General features: G+C 28.5%; 1 protein-coding gene across 1 annotated transcript; it reads right to left on the bottom strand.

Annotated features, from left to right (window-relative positions):
- Window positions 1-3,779: 3,779 nt before the first annotated feature.
- Window positions 3,780-4,795, bottom strand: LOC107925673 (NDR1/HIN1-like protein 1). Its single transcript, XM_016856385.2, has one exon. It carries the CDS (start codon window positions 4,615-4,617, stop codon window positions 3,988-3,990), a length of 630 nt encoding a protein of 209 aa, XP_016711874.1. The 5' UTR covers window positions 4,618-4,795; the 3' UTR covers window positions 3,780-3,987.
- Between the last annotated feature and the right edge of the window lie 14,484 nt (window positions 4,796-19,279).

Genomic DNA, 19,279 nt, shown 5'->3' with positions numbered 1-19,279 from the left:
AGTTACATGTTATTTTTGTTAAAAAATAGGTTTAACGTGAAAAACACAATAAATTGTCACTCTTTTTATATACATACTTATATATATAACTATTATAACAAACATCATGAAACTGTGTTAATTTTTTGCATTAAGAATTATCAAACAAAAAGTTGTTGAAAGATCTTTTTAGGGATATTTTGAATTTTATTTGACGTTTTTGTTTGTGTTACTTATTCTAAATTTATTAATGGCAAATTTCCAAATGTTATGTTTTATGAAGAATTTTTTTAATTTCATGCTAGTAAATATATTTTATGAAAGACAGGTTTAGCTTGTCATTATAGTAAATATTTTGAATTTTAAAAAGAAATTAGCTAATTTTTTATTTTATATATTTTCTTTAAAAAAAATTTCTTTAATTTTTTTAAAAGTTGATTTTTTATAATTTTTTATTTTAAAAAAATATTTATTGATATAACATATACATTTAGCTAATGACAAGACATGTAATAATTTCATAGGTGGTTTAAATTTTTGGAAAAAAGTATTAAATTGTGTGACAAAAATTAAATTTGAATGCTAATTTCAACCAAAAAATTTAAGTTTCTAACTTGAAATCAAAATCAACTACTACATATTATATTTATTCTTTTACAAATTACATGAAATTTCAGGTCTCCAACCTAATTTTAAAGGAACTTTGGTTCACCAAATGTAACATTATGGTTTATAATTTTATCGTAATATAAGATTTAATCTTATTACGGTCTTTTCCTTAAATAATTTAAAATTACGGACAAAATCTGAATTTTAAGATAAAATTATCATCTATTTTTATTATATTTATCAATATAATCCTTTTTATTATATTTTAAGACAAAAATAAAAATATCTCTTTTTTTTTCTTTCTTTTTTTTTTCTCTCGTAAGTTTGAAAATCAAAACCTTTAACATTCTCTTTCTAATTTTAACTCCACACTTTCCTAGACATTCACCCTTGTCTCCAGATAGGTAAGTCTAGTATTTTCAATTTCTAGTTGTGTCTTCATATTGCTTTGTGGTTTATTGCATTGAGATTTTTTTTTCATTTTTCAATATATGCTATAGATTTCATGTTTGTTGAGTTCTTGTGTTGTTAATTGTTATGTGTTTTTCTTGTTTGTTTATTTTTTTAGGAAAGTTCTCTCAATTGTTATAAATTCTTACTTAATTAATTAAAGAGAGTATGTAGAGAGAAAGGTAGAAAGAGGAGACACAATGGCCACCATTGTCATCTCTTCCTCTATGTTGTATCATTTTTTCAATTTTTAAATCCTAAACTTCTTTTTTGTTGAGCCATTTATTTTATAAAGAACAATTGCTGACACTTTTTTCATTAATATAATATTACTATTATAGATTGAAGTTTGAACCTTATTTGCTTTATTGTTTGTGATTTAAATTATTGTTTCGATAAAAAATTTCACTGAAATTACAGCTTGCAATCAAAATATCAAATTCATTTTTTATTGATAGGATTTTAGGTTTTCTTTTTTCCAATTATTAAGATTTTAGAATGATTGACAATTTGGTGGACTAATTTGCTCTTTTAACATCCTCTTAGTAGCTGACTTAATTATTTGCTGAATGGGTTCATATTTTATAATAAAGACAATATAATAAAATTTGTTTTCAAATAATCTTGCATTTCATCAACCAAACTCTTAGATTTTACATTCCAACTAAATGAACCAAACAAAGTAATATTATATTTCACATATAATCTTACATTCTCTTAATTTTATTACGACACGTAATCTAAGATTCAACGAATCTAGTAGGATGGGATGTTCCAAATCCAAGGAGATGCCAACTCTGCAAAATGATTTTGCATGAACATGAACTCTATCCCATGTGAATTTGTGATTCACCTTAAATATTCTCAAATGAAATTGGTCTTTGATTCCATGATATATATATAGGCATTAATTAAAGAACTGAATTCCGTCATTATCTCAGCTCACACATGCCTAATTACCCGCACAAATGGGCATCACATCACATCACATATCCTACCAACATGCAAACTAGAAACCAGCACCTCCTTTTGGTTTAAACAAGCCACGGGTTGAGTAGTCAACGCAATTTACAGCCCTTTTCTTACATCGAGCTAGTGGAAAGGAATGACTTAAAACACATTTAAACATTTTGCTCATCAATTTAACTATATTTTGAAATTATGATTTATTTAATAAATTATAGGTAAGAAATTGTAGTTTTCTTTATTATCAAACCCTAAAATAATGAAATCACATGGTTATAACAAGTAGCTTTGATGGATTTGACAAATTAACACAAGCAAAATAGGAAAAAAGGTGTGAAAATGTTGTTAAAAGAACAAAAGGTTTATTGCCTACATTGGAATGAGTTGTCAATATATTCACACTATCCCTTCCCATCATTAATATATAAAATATATAAGTGGAGACACTAAAAACGTTATCATGTTGTGTTGGGTTAGATAAAAATTTTGATTAAATTTAAAAGCTTTAGGGATTGATAATCTATTGAGAGTAGGCATTTACAAAAGTCCCTTTCTAACACGTAAGTGTATATATATGAATTAAATTATTAGGTAGAGAGAGCTTGTGTTGAAAGAAAAGGACCACCACTACAATTCCATGTGACAAAGACCCATTCCATCCCCTCATAGGCTCAAACATATTGCTAACACACAAAATTCTCAAATAATTCAAGTCTTATTGAGTTTAATTACATCTATTCGTACATTAATTGGAACATTTTTATCACTAATTTTTTAATTTATTAGTAAATAAATAAATATGGGTGATTATAATTAAGTTAAATTTTTTATCAAGTTAAATTGATATAGCTTTATTTTATATTTATATATTAAATATAAAAATAATTATATTTATCTAATATAAAAATAAATTAATGTATTTATATTTTATAATGTGTTTGATTGAATCAAAATTAAAGTTTCATATATATATTTAAATCATAATTAAAATTATATATATATATAATTACATCAAATTAAAATTTATATATCAAATTATATATTAAATTAAAATTCATGTACAATTTTAAAATTTAAACCGATATTTTTAACCTAAATCAGGTGAATATAATAATTAGTATTAAAAATTAGGTTAAATTACGGAGTTAAAAGTAAAGAAATGAAAAGAAAAGAAATAGTATACATTTAATTCTGATATATGACAAACAACAAATACGACGGCTGTGTTTTAAAGCTTCCCACTCCTTTAACTGATGACTAAGGTTAAGTTTAGATAGAAAGTGAGGGATAGTGTGGTATATTTAGTTTATTTTTTTTATATTATAATATTATTATAATATTTAATTTATCGTTATTATTATTTTTATATTAATTACAGGTAAATACATCGTTGATCTAAATTTACTTAAAATTAAATTATAAACTTTTTTTACAATGAAATAAAATAAATTCCAAAGATAAAAAAAAAATTGTATATGTAGGCACTGAATAATGCGAAATTTATAAAATATATTATTTTTTTTACTAATGTATGATTAAATAATCATTAATCATAAATATAGACGTCAATAATCAAGATATATATTATTAAATATAACTTACATCCTAATTAAGGTTGAAAATATTCCCCTTTTTTAAAGAAAACCAAAATTTAAAGATCCAAGAAATGAAGAGTAAAGAACAAGTAAAGCAATATTTTTAAAAAAAATCATTAATTGCTCAATTATTCATTGAAAAATATTTCTTATTATTGATTTTTTTTAGAAAATAAAATATTTAATTGTAAATTTTGCTAATTTTTTTCCTCCATTTTATTCTAGAGCAAAATGTACAATTTATCCTCCACCTATATATAATAAAAAGAAAAATAAAAATTTAACGGCGTGAAATAACAATCGAGGGAATTTGTCTTAATATCAAGATAAAACAAACGATATACTTAACGGCGTTATCTTTCATCATCTTCTTCCTCAGCTAGCCACCTTACACGCTAACACTGCATCTAGTCACGAACTGGTACTTAATAGCGTTTTCTCCGACTGAAACGCCGTTACTTTTGCTGCCGAAGGTAATAAAAGCCGGGCACCTAACGTAAAGATGATACCTCCCAGAAATAAAAGTCCCAACTTTCCATCTCACCCGTCCATCAATCTTGATCATCAAGAAAACCGACCCGGCACTCTGATCGGATCCTAAACTGGCGGAATATTCCGGTGCGATAGGCACTGAATTCCCATTGACGAAGGGTGACCAAACGTTGATCTCTTTGTGACCCTGGTACGTTGGAGGGATGGCTGTTCGGAGGGTGATTTGTTGGTTCTGGTAGGTGGCGTAAACGTCGAGCCGGTCGTAGTAAATGCCGATTCTGTCGTTGGGGTTTCGAGAAGATAGAGTGACTTGGAAATTGGAGGTGAGGAGGTTAGGGGTGGAGGCGTTGAAAGCGTAGACGGTGGTGTCTTGGAGGATGAACCTGGGTTTGCTGGGACGGAGGATGGCCCATATGAGAAGAATTGTTATCAGCACGATTAGAATGAAAATTAGGATGCCGGCGATGACTCGACGGAAGATTTTCCGGCGGTACTTCCCGTGATTGCCGCACTCTTTTACCGACATCGTTGATATAAAGTATATATGAAGTGAGAATTAAGGGGGAGAAAGAAAGATGATGAGAGAAAACAGAGCAAGTTAGCTCTCTGTTTTTTGGCTGTGTAATTAAAATAAACCGTGTGGGAACTTGAATGTGCTTGTACATCATATAAAAGAAGAGGAGAGAGAAAATAAATTCGAATTTTCGATAAGAGGAAAAATTACAAACCCGAACATAAACTATTAATGTGATTAAAAATAATAATCAAATGATTGAACTTAATTATACTATAGCACTTAGGAGAGTGGTAAGAGAAAGTGTAAGCTTTTTTTTTAATATACATGAATTGATAGTGGAAAAGTACAAGTCTAATGAAGACTCATGGATGATACAAAAATTCAATGTGGAAAATTAAAATTCATAATGTTTTGGTTTTGATTAAAAGCTTGCCAAATTACTAATTATGCAAGAAACCAATTATATTTATCTACTTTTTTGAATGATGGAGAATTTAGTTCATCCCAATTGATTTTGATTTGATAAAAGAATAGGTAAAAAATAATAATTTAATTCTTGTTAATTTTAAAAGCTAATAATTAAAGATAATTAATTATAACGTTAATTGTACATAGTTTTAATTGATATAATAAAAAATATAGTCATTGATGTTTATATATTTTGTTAATATAGTTTTGATTCTAAAAAAATTCTACAATTTTAACCTCAATATTTACGCATTTACACAAATATTGTAGGTTAAATTTGTTAAATCATGACCAATTTGATAGAATGTGCAAATTATAAAAGATAAATTTGTTATTATACCAGCTAAATTTATGTAAAATGAAAAAATTAACGTTGTGATTAATTGTCATTACTTATTTACTTTTGAAATTAATGAGGATTAAATTACTCTGATTCTTTTTAAAAAAACAATTCACTCAATATCAGAAATTGAGAGATACTAATAAATATTTTTTATACAAATTTGAATTAAAAGAAACATCTTTCTATAATTTCTCTATCATTGTATTTGTATTTATTGATAAACAATAGCTCAGTATTTAAAAAAAGAAGGATTATAAAATTGGAATCAATTATTTTAAATGTTGTGAAGAGAATATATATGTAGTTGTTTAAAAGGAAAATGTTGTTTCAATGATTTAGTGGTTAAATTTTATGAAGATATTAATAAATAACCCTTAATACAAGAAAAGAGGAATCACTTTTTTTTTATTATAATTAATTACCAAAAACCAAAAATAATAAGAAAGGTAAAATATAAAAAAGAAAAAGGGTGACTTTATGAATTATAGACCTTTTTGGCTTAAATCAAAACCTAATTTGGACGAAATCAAATTCATAAATAAATTTAAAATTTAACTTAGAATAAAATGCGTATATAAATAAATAATTAAAAGTGCAATGGATAGACACGTTTTGATTTTTAGAATCGTAGACCCACTTTATGATGAGAGGGAAGTTTCCAGCTCTACTCCCACCGACTTTATTTGAGGTTCCAGAATATACACTCTACCTATCACACACCTCACCCTAATCTTTTCAATTTTATTTTATTATTTTTATGGGTTTAAGTTTTAATTGTTACGTATATTATCGTAAATATAAGAAGATGTGAGTTCAAGTGTGCTAAAACACATTAACCTTCAATTTATGAAATGATTATAAGTAATTCTAAGAATGATTAAAAAAAATCTAAGCCAAACGTGATGGATAGGGGAATTAAGGAATCAATGAATTAAAAGGACATTACATTACATGTATGTATTGGTCGAATAATTATAATTATTCGAATAATTGTAATCATTATAAAATATTATTATATTGATAATTGAAATATGTTTGAGCAATGTTCATATATGTATTGGTTCGCCACTGAAAAGGGGATGTATTAAATTCAATACAGATGAAGTGTTGCCTTCATATAGATAAGGAGCTTCTATTGGAGAAATGTTGAGAGATATTCATGTAAATTGGTTGTGTGACTTTTCATTATAGATAGGCAAGGACACAATTTTTAATGTTGAAGTAAGAGTTGTGTTACAAGATCTTCAAATAGCATGGGAAAATGGATACAAAAACTTGAGCTGGTACAACAGCCAATAGCAAATTGGGGGCTTACGCTTAGTACATATTTTGCTCAAGCGAGACTGAAAAGTAAGATTTCATCATGTTCCGAGATCTCAAAATAAAGTTGCCGATCATATGACTAAAATAGCTTCAAATGAATTAGATAACGTATTATTATTTGGGGAGCCTCCAAATTTAGTATAAAATATATTGATAGCTAAGCGTAATACTGTTTCTCTACGTCATTAGTACTTTAAGACTATAATTGCTTTCAAAGTCAAAATTTTAACAACTCAATAATAACATTAAGCTAAAGTTTGGTTGAATAAAATTAAATTAGAAAAATATGACTCTTGTTGTGTATAAATTATTATTTTTTAAAGATTATCACAAAAAGAGAAAAAGAAAAATCAAGTTGGAATGTCAAAGTTCACACTTTACCTTCGCCTTTCTCTTTTCCATGAATGCTAATGTTTTAAAAGTGTATTGCCTTTATGAAAATCCGAATTTTGTTCCAGTATATTTATTTAGTTGTGCTACACTTTTATCTTTTGCTTGGGACAATGTAATACTACATTCTAATTTTTATTTTCTTGAAACAATAATATTTTTCGTGTTACGTATTGAAGATTTTCATAAATAATAAGAATACAATAACATTATATATTATAAATGCTAATTAAGATACTAAGAATTAATGTACAAATATCATATTCGTAGAAGGATTTTAAAAGAGGAGAAAGACAAATTCATGTATAATTTTTGAGGAAATCATTGAAAATTGTATTAAAATCATGTTATCATCGGATCATCCTGATAATGACCTCCAATCAATCAAGAAATAACTGTCAAGAGGTCCATTGTATCAACTATGCACTAAAGGTTAAGTTTCAAATGACCTATCATCTTCCTCGTCATTTCGAATTTCAATTTTGTAAACACCATTATTGCACTCTAATATAATAAGCCTCTTCAAGAATGATTCTTAATAGATCTAATAATACCCTTACTTTGACAAATTTCATATATATGTCATAACATGATTAGAAATTAAAAATTAAAACCATCGTCACTTTTACAGAAAATAGAGTGTAAAGAGCAAAAATCATGATAATATAAATTGAAATTAAAAATAAAATAGAAATAACATAACATTATTGAAGAAATTACGATTAGCAATCAACTTAAAGGTGAATGTTGTCCCCAACAAAACAAATATTTAATTTGAAAAAATTGAGCGAATGTATAAAAAAAGTTGGAATTAATTTGAAATTAAAAACTAGAAACTACCTTAAGTTAGTAAATTACTAAAAATCTTATAGAAAAATTAAGGGTAAATTACACCAACAGTCACCAAACTTTGAGGTAACTGACAAAACAGTCACCTAGGTTTCATTTCAGTCACTTAACTTTTAAAAAGTGACAAAACGGTCCTTTTTGCTGTTTTCCGTCACAGTAAAGTGACATGGCAGTTGACGGAGTCCTTGCTGTCAACCTTAAGTCTAGTTCGCTGGTTACTAACACTTTAATAATAGTACCAGCACCATTTTAGGGTTTGAGAAAAAGAAAAAGAAGAAGAAGAGAATGAGGAAGAGAAGAAGAAGAAAAAGAAAGAGAAGAGGAAAAATGGATATGCCTGAAGTGATTCCGGTGTGCTATTGTGGAAACCCAGCCAAATTAAACACGTCTTGGTCCAATGACAACCCAGGTAGGAGGTTTTCTAGGTGTAAGAAATTCGGCAATGCATTTCGAAAACCATGTTGGTTAAGAAACTCGGCAGTGCATTTCGAAAACCATGTTGGTTTTTCAGCTGGTTTGATCCACCATTGACGCCCCATTTAAGAGTTGTGTTGTTGGGTCTGCTGAAAAAAGTGAAGGCATTAGAGGATGCAAAGAAGAGGGAAAGAAGAACCTGGTTTTGGTACTTGTAATTGTTGCTGTTTTGCTTTTTCCAAAACTTTAAAAATCATTTTATGTTAATTGAAAACCAGCTTATGTTTTGTAATTTTGTTGCTGGTAAATTGTTGCTTATGTTGGTATAGATGGCTGCTGTTATACATGGCTAACCATCTCATGTTGTTTACAGACACTTGAATGAAATGGAAAATTTTTGTTGATTACAAATTGTGTTGGAATATTTTTGTTGCTTAACATGTGTTAAAAATGGTTGCTGGTATACATAGCTAACCATCTCACATTGTTGTTTACAAATTGCTTAACACTTGGTATACATGGCTGCTGGTTAAAAAAGATAACAATTTATATGCAAATTGCTTAACAGATGATATACAAATTACTTAACAGTTGGATAACAAATAGCATGGATAAATTGCTCATATATTAAGGCCAAAATGCCAAACTGTTTACAAAAGGAATAAGGGGCAAAATATTGCTAAATTTTCCTACAATTCATTACAATTGGACAAATATGAATTATAGGGAAATTTACAAAAAAATTCAGTGACTATGCCTAAGTTTATCAACAGTAGCAATCATAGGCAAATTTCCCAAAAAATTATCTGCCTAAGTTAATAATCAGTAGCAGACAAAATTACACAGTTTTAAAAGGTTAACAAAATGCAGTCTGTTCACATCATCATCAATGGTCTGTCATGGATGACTCTTGAGCAGAAGGCATCCATCTAACAGTGGTTGTGGTTGATTTTCTCTTTAATGGGAGCTTTTGTCTTAGGGCAGCTTCTTGATGAGTTAGGACAGTAGGTATCTGAGTTGGGGCAGTAGGTAACTGACTTGGGGCACCTTGTTGAGTTGGGGTACCCTCTTGCTGACTTAGGGTAGCCTGTTGCTAGGTTCGAACACCAACTTGATGTCTTTTAACCTACAAGAATAAAATAAATGTGAAAAACAAACAAATTCATAGATAGAAGTATACTATAATTTAAGGCAAATTACTTACTGGAATGTTTTGGCTAACTTCCCCTTTGCAACTCCTCTTATTGTGGCCTATTATTTTGCATTTACTGCACCTCATCTCCACCCCTCTCTTGCTCAACCTTTCTGTTGTTTGTGGTTCATTAGGTTCTTTCCTTCTCACTTTAGTAGGTCTGCTAGGTGGCCTTCTTAGTGGAGGAGGTAGTATTGGTAGCATGTTTGACAAAGGGGTCCATTGTTTAGGACCCTTTACTGGACTTACAAATTTGGAGTAAATTTGAAGCTGGGTTTGTTTGGTGTACCAGGTTTGTACATAGGTCTCTGGGAACTCATTTTTTACATAAATGACAACTAATGCATTAATGCAAGGGATGCCAGTGAGATCCCAATTCCTGCAGGAGCAGGAATTCTGAACTAAGTCCACTACATGCTGGCTGCTTAGACCACATTCAACCTGATACTTGTCCCCACCAGCATGTGATGGAACACACCTAAAAAACAGTGAGCATGCTTGGTTAAAACATACAATGACACACACACCCCTAAAAAATAAGTCACTACATGCATATTATAAAAAAACTCATTGTATGCATATTAAAAAATAGGCAACACACCAATAATCATTGCATGCATATTGAAAATAGACAACAGCTTTTCAACAATCATTGCATACATATTAAAAAAAGTCAATAGCTTTCCAACAATCAGTGCATGTGATCAGCAACATTAAATCAGAATATAGGCATTAGAAAGAATCTTTACCTTAATGAATCTTTTATATTTACATCCAGCTTTTTCTTGATCTTTGGACACAAAATTCCTTTCCATTTGTCAACTTCTTCTTTCTTCTTGACAATAAGTAACATAATCTTGGTCCTTATTGTTTCCATCATGGTCAAAATAGGTTTACCTCTTGCTTCTAGTATCATCTGTCCATAAACCACATAAATGATTAGTGAATTGCTAATGATCAGTAAAAAATATAAAACATAGGGATTTACCTTGTTAAATGATTCAGATAGATTATTCACCCACATGTCAGAATAGCTCCTAATTGAGAAGTGAGACCTTGACTAGTGAGTAGGGTTCTTCTTCTTCAACCAGTCATAAGCATGCTGATTGGTTTTTCTCAGTTCATCCATGGCATCATCGAACTCCCTTGTAGTGCTTGCTCTGGCAGCTTTCCAAAGCAAATCTTTCAACTCCTTTGTTCGGAAACCAACATTCTTGAAATTGGAATGTAGGTGTCTAACACAGTGTCTTGTTTCTGCATTAGGAAACAACATACATATTGCTTCCAAAAGTCCCTACAATTAGGAAAAAATAGTTTAATTCTTTGACAAACCCTAAATAGAAACAACATAAATATATATATAAATAGAGTTTTACCTTTTGTTTGTCAGACATGAAAGTTATCTGGTACGAGCTCACAATTTCCAAGTTTATTGCAAGCAACTCCAAGAACCAAAGCCATGATGCTTGGTTTTCACTTTTGAAAGTAGCATATGCAAGTGGATAGATGCCATTATTTGCATCTATCCCAATAGCTACAAGCAAGTAGCCACCATAGTAGCCCTTTAAGAAACATCCATCTAAACCTACTATCCTCCTACAACCAGCCCTATAGCCATCTTTGCATGCCTGCAAACAGACATACATCCTTTGAAACAATCTGTTATCCAAATAACAGATTGTTGTTGTTCCCTCATTTTGGGTCCTGACCTCCAACAAGTACTCATAAATCTTCTCATTTTGAGCCTTATGAGCTCCTTCAATTAATTCCAATGCCCTAATTTTAGCCCTCCTACATTTGGTTAGTGAGACCAAGCAACAAAAATCTCTTTTGACATCTTGCTATAGTAATTTTAGAGAATAATCAGGATCAACAATGAATTTTTCTTTATTCAGTTCATCTATCCAAGCTGAGGTTAGATTCCTATTTTTATAGACTTTAGAACAAGTATGGTTAGAGTTTGAACTCCTAATTTGCCAAATCTGGTCAGTAGGGTCATTAGGGTTTAGCCTAGAAGCCCATATGAACCAAGAACATTTTTCATTGCAGACTGCCTTTAACCTTCTTAAATCATTTTTTGGAAACTTAATAAAATAACTATTTAACCTACCATACTGCTTGTCAGCTTCTTTTAGACTATCTTTAGACTTAAATAACATTCCAACCTTAAGTCTAGGATTACTCATGTCATTTTCTAAGTTAAACTCAGGCCAATTTTGGCCATCTGAGTTAGATTTATGTGCGCTATCTAACCTTACAAAATCATCACTATCACACAGTTCATCTACTTCTATACCATCCATGTCTAAATCATCTAAACTAACTCTTTCAGATGCATCACTATCACTACCAGACACATCACTACCAGGCACATCATTACCAGACATGTTTTCTTCATTCTCATTAAAATTTTCATCAATTAAACCTGCCAAACAAAGTACTCATCAATAAAGGCAGATAATATAGGCAAACACTTTAACCATTTATGTCAGACAATAACCAATACAAAATGCCCAATAATTTAATACAAACACTTCTGTCATGCACATGGCAGACAACAACCAATACAAAAAATAATTTAATAATGGTAGACAACAAACACAACCATTTTTGTCATGCACATGGTAGACAATAACAGGCAATAACCAGTTTGATAATGGTAGATATACACAATAAACATCATGGCAGATATACACAATAAACATCAGTTTGATAATGCATTCATACAATGGTAGATATACACAATACACATCAGTTTGATAATGTATTCATACAATGGCAGATATACACAATACACATCAATTTGATAATGGCATTCATACAATGGCAGAAACAAACAATAAACATCATGCACATGGCATACAAAACAAAATCGAAATAACCCTAAATTGAAATCCAGATCGAAATCAAAATCAAATTCTAAATCTAAATCGAGATCAAAATTGGAATCAAAATCAAAATCAGTTAGTGTTTTAAAATTGAAATCTAAATTGAAATCTAAATCTAAATCAGAATCAAAATTAAAATTGAAATAGAAATAACCCTAAATCGAAATAACAGCATTGAAATCCAAAAAAATTAAAACTAAATGCAACAACTTACCCGTTAAAGTGGATGTAACACCATTGGTAGCTTCTTTTCTATTGCCCATTGTCGCTGGCAATAAAAAAATTGAATGGTTTCTAGTTCGTCTTCTTTTCTCCTCAAACAAAACAGATAATTGTTAACCCTAAACCTTATACCCTGTTAATGGATTGTTGAACGAATTTCTAACCCTAAACCCTCCTTAATTGATTCCCAATTCAGTTTAAACCTTCAAAAATCCTAAATCGAGATCGGAATTTTCCAAATTGATTTTCTTTTTTCTCTCCCCCAAATCCCCTTCTTTAATCTATTTCTAACCCTAAAACATTACCCTTACCCATTTTTTCCTTAAACCAGCCCCAATCAACCGTTTCGCCAACATGGCAAGTTAACTTGCCACATCGGTTGGTTAACTTGCCACGTCAGCAATCCCGTTAAAACACTAACGACAATCGTTAACTGGTGACTATTTTGTCACTTTTTAATAACGTTGGTGACCGTTTTGTTATTTTTTGAAAGTTAAGTGACTGAAAGGAAACCTAGGTGACTGTTTTGTCAGTTACACCAAAGTTGGGTGACTGTTGGTGTAATTTACCCAAAAATTAATCTGCCCATAATTTTCATCTTTTATTTAATTAAACATTACCTAACCACTTTATCTCTGCAAATTTGACAACAAAATACATGCTATTAATAGTAATATTTTATCTAATTATATCTGGCTTTTTTTTAGACAATATTTAGAATTATTTATAGTCTTTTCTCAACTCATAAATAAGAGAATAATGCGTTTTAGTGCACTTAAACCTAAGTTCTCTTACATGGACAACAATTTTCATATCAATCGAACTAAGACTGAATCTAATTACTAATAATTTAAATTATGGAAAATTATGTCTCAATGAAAATACATATCTTCAAGCCCCCTAAGGCATGCATGTTAGTGTTTGTACCTGTGATCAAACAAATTTTAATTATTTTTTTAAATATCATAAAAATTATACAAACCATGAAAATGAAATTTCATATTAATAATTTTAAATTGACTTGATTAGTATGTTTTGGTTGAAAGGAATAAACATTAATTTTTGTAGTCCACAAACACAATTATACCATTCCCTTATAGCACCTACACTACTTATCATCAATAAAATCATAATTTGATCATAATTAATATTTTAATATTTCTAACAACTTAAGACATAGTTAATTAGAATGAAAATTTTTCCTTCTTGGAAAAGAAATAATGATTTGATGGGTGGCTCATCCCCACCAGCAAATCTTAAATTCTAAAGTACCTAATATTTATTTTTATTTTAGATTTTTTTTATAAAAAAAAGCCAAGATTTTCATGCCCTTCATGATGTCTTAGCAAGAAAGAGTTTGTAATCTATTTCTAAAGCTAAATTATTATTATATTTTTCTTTACATGACATTTCACCGACCAAAGTAAGCTAATTGAATGTGATTAATTACTTTTTTTATTATGGTTTATGTCACTACCTCTCAAACCATATTCATTTCTTTTAATTTTGTCTCTAATTTTTTTTATATTGGTATTTAAATTATTTTGTGATTTTTATTTTTATTCTAGAAAATTAATCATGTTTATAAAATAGATAATACATTCAATCGATGAAAATACACCACATATCTATTTTTTTTCCTTTTTTCATGTCATCGATGAAGTGTTCATATATTAATGGCATGATTATTGGCTGAAATTGGTTAGTGTTAATTGAAATTTTATTGTTTTAATATATATTTTTAAAATTTAAAATTTTAGAATTTGTATATTTTTTATTTTATATAATTTATACATTATTAGATTACGGCATATGATGGGGTGAAATGTAAAATTATGTAACAAATATATTTATAAAAATTTTAGATAAATAATGAATGAACTTTTAGTTGTATGGTAAAGTATAAATGCTAAAAATTATAGAGGTTTGGATTCAAATCTTGTTATATGTGTACATTTTTTTATATAAAAATTATAAAATGATAAAAAACACTCTCAACATCATAAAATTTATTTTGTAAAATAATGATATTTTCATCCTTATCTAACTGAATTGATGTCCGATTAACTCATGAATTCAATTCAATAAAATACTTAATAATATATATACTTTGATCCTTTTAAATTTAACAAACCTCCACATCTTCTATTATTTTTATTATATATATATATTAAATATTTATATGTTTTTTTGAATTTTGAGGCTTTCTTAATGAATGACGCATCATCAATTGCCATGCGTAAGGGAACACTACATGGTACGTTCTCATTAGTTAAATGTGTCACGTTTTTTTTAACACTAATATTTTTTTAGACCAAAAACTATAATCAAGTGATAGAAAGTTTAAATACTAAAAATGAGAAAATATGTATAATTTTCGGGCTAAATCGTGACATAAGCGTTTTATTGTTACAAGTATAATCCCAAATAATAGATTTACAAAAAATTACAAATTACCAATAGATTAAAAGTCAAAATATATCTAAATCTAGATAACAAAATTAAATCAAAATAAAATCTAAATTAAAAATTACTATAATTTAGGAGCAATGGAACTTAACCTCTCAAAATTTACAAAATATCAAAGTCTTCATTTAGGGTAGTCGGCCAGCCAAATAGTTGTAACTAAATGAATGGAAGTCAAAAAATCAATGTTGCTTAGAAAATCTTTCACATTTGAACCTACCATGTGAAGAAAATCTAATTAAACTTGGGTCTCCAAGTTCATATTTATTGAACCCTTTTTACTATTTCTAAGGGAAATTATATATAAATTTGTCTTCAAAGTGGTGAATAATGTGAAACCATAAAATGGAGTCGTATGTATGAATTTTCAATTAATATTAATATTAAATTAAATGCTAAATCAAAGCCAAACCCTTACCTTTTAGTAAACCAAAGTAATTAACCCAACAAGAAATACAAAATACCAAATAATTAGAAAGCAACGAAAAAGCATCTTCCCATGGAACACGAAATGAAAAGCAAGGGAAGCACTACATGATTAAAATTATTGAAAATGTAAGTACCACTTAGAAAAAGTAGAAAGGTGAAAGTGTTTTCTTAGGCAGACTTGTCAATGCTTGAAATCATGATATCTTAACAACCTCCAATATATATATTTATATCCCAACTTATCTTTACACATGTATATATTTTGTAATTTCAATTTCATCAAGTTGTTCCCATCTATCAACGTTGACCTATTTAGTATTAATTCAATTATCAACAATAGAATAGACGTAAATATATGATATTTTTCTCAAATAAGCATATTAGTTAAATATTTAAGAGGTTAAAAATAATGTAAGAATTTAGTAAAAAATTGAAAGTATTTCTCGGACTCTTTTATTAGAAAGATTGATTCATATTAATCCTCTATTATTAGATACTTTCATATAGATACTTTAATATGAATAAAAGCATGTGAAATCCTTTTTAATATGAAAGGTTAGAAAGGGTTCTTAGAAACACTAAAAGGTCTACAAAGATTGAAATAAAAAATAAATAAATAAACAATTTATAGGAAATTGAGTGGTAGAAGCAAAGGGTATATCCCCCTTTTAAGAGGATGACAATTTGTGGTGGGTTCAATGTACAATAGTTTATAGGGGGTAGCAGGATCCCCCAATGTCAGCTTTTGGGCACTGACATTTAAGCTGATTCTCATCTTCACGTTTGTTTCTGCAAAGTCCCCACCATAAATCTTCTTTGAACCTCTAAAACCCCATTTCTCCTTTGATTTTTGAAGTATATATATCTCAAACTTTTATCCTAATTGAATTCAATTTTGAGGGTTCATTTCACAAATTCACGTTATAGATTTGACTGGCAGGAATTACTGGTCGGATTATTAATTATTTATAGGATGATAATATTAACATTTGAACTATGAATATATAATAGGACTTCAATCACTACTAGCTTAAAAGGGAGTATTAGCTTTTTATTTTTTATCAATTTAAAAGTTAATAATGAGTGAACTTTATCTATTCAGAGAAAAGGAACAAACATTTGTTCCATCAAGTTTAGTATAAAAGGTTTTGCAATTCGAGAATAATACTTTTATATGAGTCTGATTGTTTTGATGTAATCATTTAATTTTTTTTTTAAATTTAACAAATTTAAAATTTATATACAATGTATTAAATGCAAAAAGAACTTCTTTTTTATTTATAAACATTCATTAATTTATTATTTTATATATATATATATGTTCCTGTTACAATTTCATAGCGCGTAGTAGACTTGAAATTAGAGCGTTAAATTTCAAGGAAATTAATTGCTTGGCTAATAAAGAAGGAAGAACGGTTCCAAGTCTTCGATTGACAGAGAAATTTGTTGCCACAAAACTCCAAACTGGAAAAAGAATTGCGAAAATGATGGAAAATGAAAGGAAGAGATTTTACAACCAATCTTATCAACCCACATACATCTATTGAATTAGAAATCAATTATAATATCGATTTAAAATAAGGAACTAGACTAATTGAACTAATTTAATCGATTTTTTCTATTTTATCTATTCAATTGAACCGATCAGATCAAGTAAATAAGAAATTAACGATATAACTGATTCGATCGTAAGTTTAATTCTAAAATCTTAACAGAGACACGCATATATAATATTATAAATTAATTATTTTTCCATCTAAACTATAAAGTAAAGAAATTAATCATACAATAGATTAAGCTTTAAATCAATTAATATTATTATTATTGCAATAATTAAAAATACGTAAACTCAAGTATATTTAAGTACATATTTTTTTCTGATTTAATTTAAGAATTTAACATATAGTAGTACGGATTGTTGAAAAATGAAATTAAGCAAAGAGGAAAGGCATGAGCTTGAGTGAAAATGGAGATAACAAGTATTAAATAATGTTCACGTTGAGGATTGCTATTTCCTAAGAGGGGGTTTGTTCATCGAAGATATGTATTGATACGAAGCAACACTGTAAAGAGTGTTTTGATAGATCCTATAATTTTGAATGTAACATAATTTATACAGGATAAACATCATACAACATAAAAAAAAGGTTTAATTTCTTTATAATCTTCAGATTTTGGTTTTTTTTTTACTTTTTTTTTTATTTTAGGAATTTAATTCATCTATTTGTTTAATCTAAAAATTAAGGTTTGCTTAATAGTATCAATTGATAAAGCATATTCAAATTTAACGACGTTAACAATTGAATTCGAATTTTAATAATTAGATTATATATAATTAAGGGGTAGGTGTCTTCAGCATTATTTTTAGAAATAGGCTAGACTGACTGGATCAATAATCATTCAAGGTATTGATCAAAAATAAAGAGTTAGATCAATTGATCTACAAGCCGATTGAATTGGTTTGATCTATTTTTTAAAAGAACATTATGATTTTTTAATAATTTATTCAATTGAACCAGATAAATCGATTGAATTGGTCAGATGGGTTGAACTGATTCAACCATCAATCTGATCTTGAAAAGTTTCGTGTTCAAAGATCAAACTCAAGATTTGATATTGTTGCTACCTCAAGTTGCTTATCTGCTGAAATGCAAAACTATAACAGAAGTTCCAAATTGCAGTGGCCACTACGGACTAGCACTGTGAAAAATTGTGCAAACAAAGCAAAAGTAGCACAGAGGTTTGTTTATATAGTTCGGTTTCCTTAAGTCATGGAGCCTAGCTTAGTGAGTAATTTCATTATCTTAATCATGAATAAAACAAGTGGTTCACACTCTATCACTCTCCAAGTATAAAGATATCATCTTTGTACTTAAATACTAGAACACTTACCTCCAAATCCTCCCTCTAAGAACTAGGGCAGTAAACACTTAAAAATGTTTACACTCTCTCGCAAAACAATTCATTAATGAATAGATTAGAATGCATTGAATAAACTCTCATACAAAACCTATACCAACCTTAAAGCAAGTATTCTATTTGGCTTGCTAACATAGAATCTATGTGAATACAAATATAACTCCTTGAAAATAGCTATTACAATCTCAAAAATCTTATTTCTAAAGCAACTACATAATCTTCATCAATCCTCCATGTTTAGGTAACTAATTTAGTTCTTGCATATTCATGATATACTACATTATACAACAAAATTAGAGAAAATAACAAAATAAATAAACCCTATTTTAAACAATAAAATGACTTTCTGTATTGAACTTAACTAAATTAAATCTAGACAAATAATTTCTTTTATAGATTTTTTTAGAATTCAACTCAACCCATTTATAAATAAGGATTATTTCACTTATAATTCTTTTTACTATAATGTAAAAGTTATATAAATTATGTGTAGGTTTTATAAATTATTTTTTTCAATTTAAGTTGTCATGTGTAATGTTATCTAATTTTAATAATATTTTAATTGATTTTACGTAACATTAAATTTAAATTAATTAAATATAGTCCAATTATTATTAATGAAATACTCCTAAATAAGATGAGGTTTTGAAGGTCGAGGTCAAGCCATCAAAAATGAGAAAATTTTCACATGGTGCCACTACCGAATTCGAGAAAACTACACATTAATTTGTGGACACCATGCCAATTACTTGGATTTTGTGCTCAAAA

Source organism: Gossypium hirsutum, chromosome A01, assembly GCF_007990345.1.
Source record: "Gossypium hirsutum isolate 1008001.06 chromosome A01, Gossypium_hirsutum_v2.1, whole genome shotgun sequence".
NCBI classification, from domain to species: Eukaryota; Viridiplantae; Streptophyta; class Magnoliopsida; order Malvales; family Malvaceae; genus Gossypium; species Gossypium hirsutum.
Note: the sequence above shows the minus strand (reverse complement) of the source record. Positions and strands in the feature narration are given on the sequence as shown.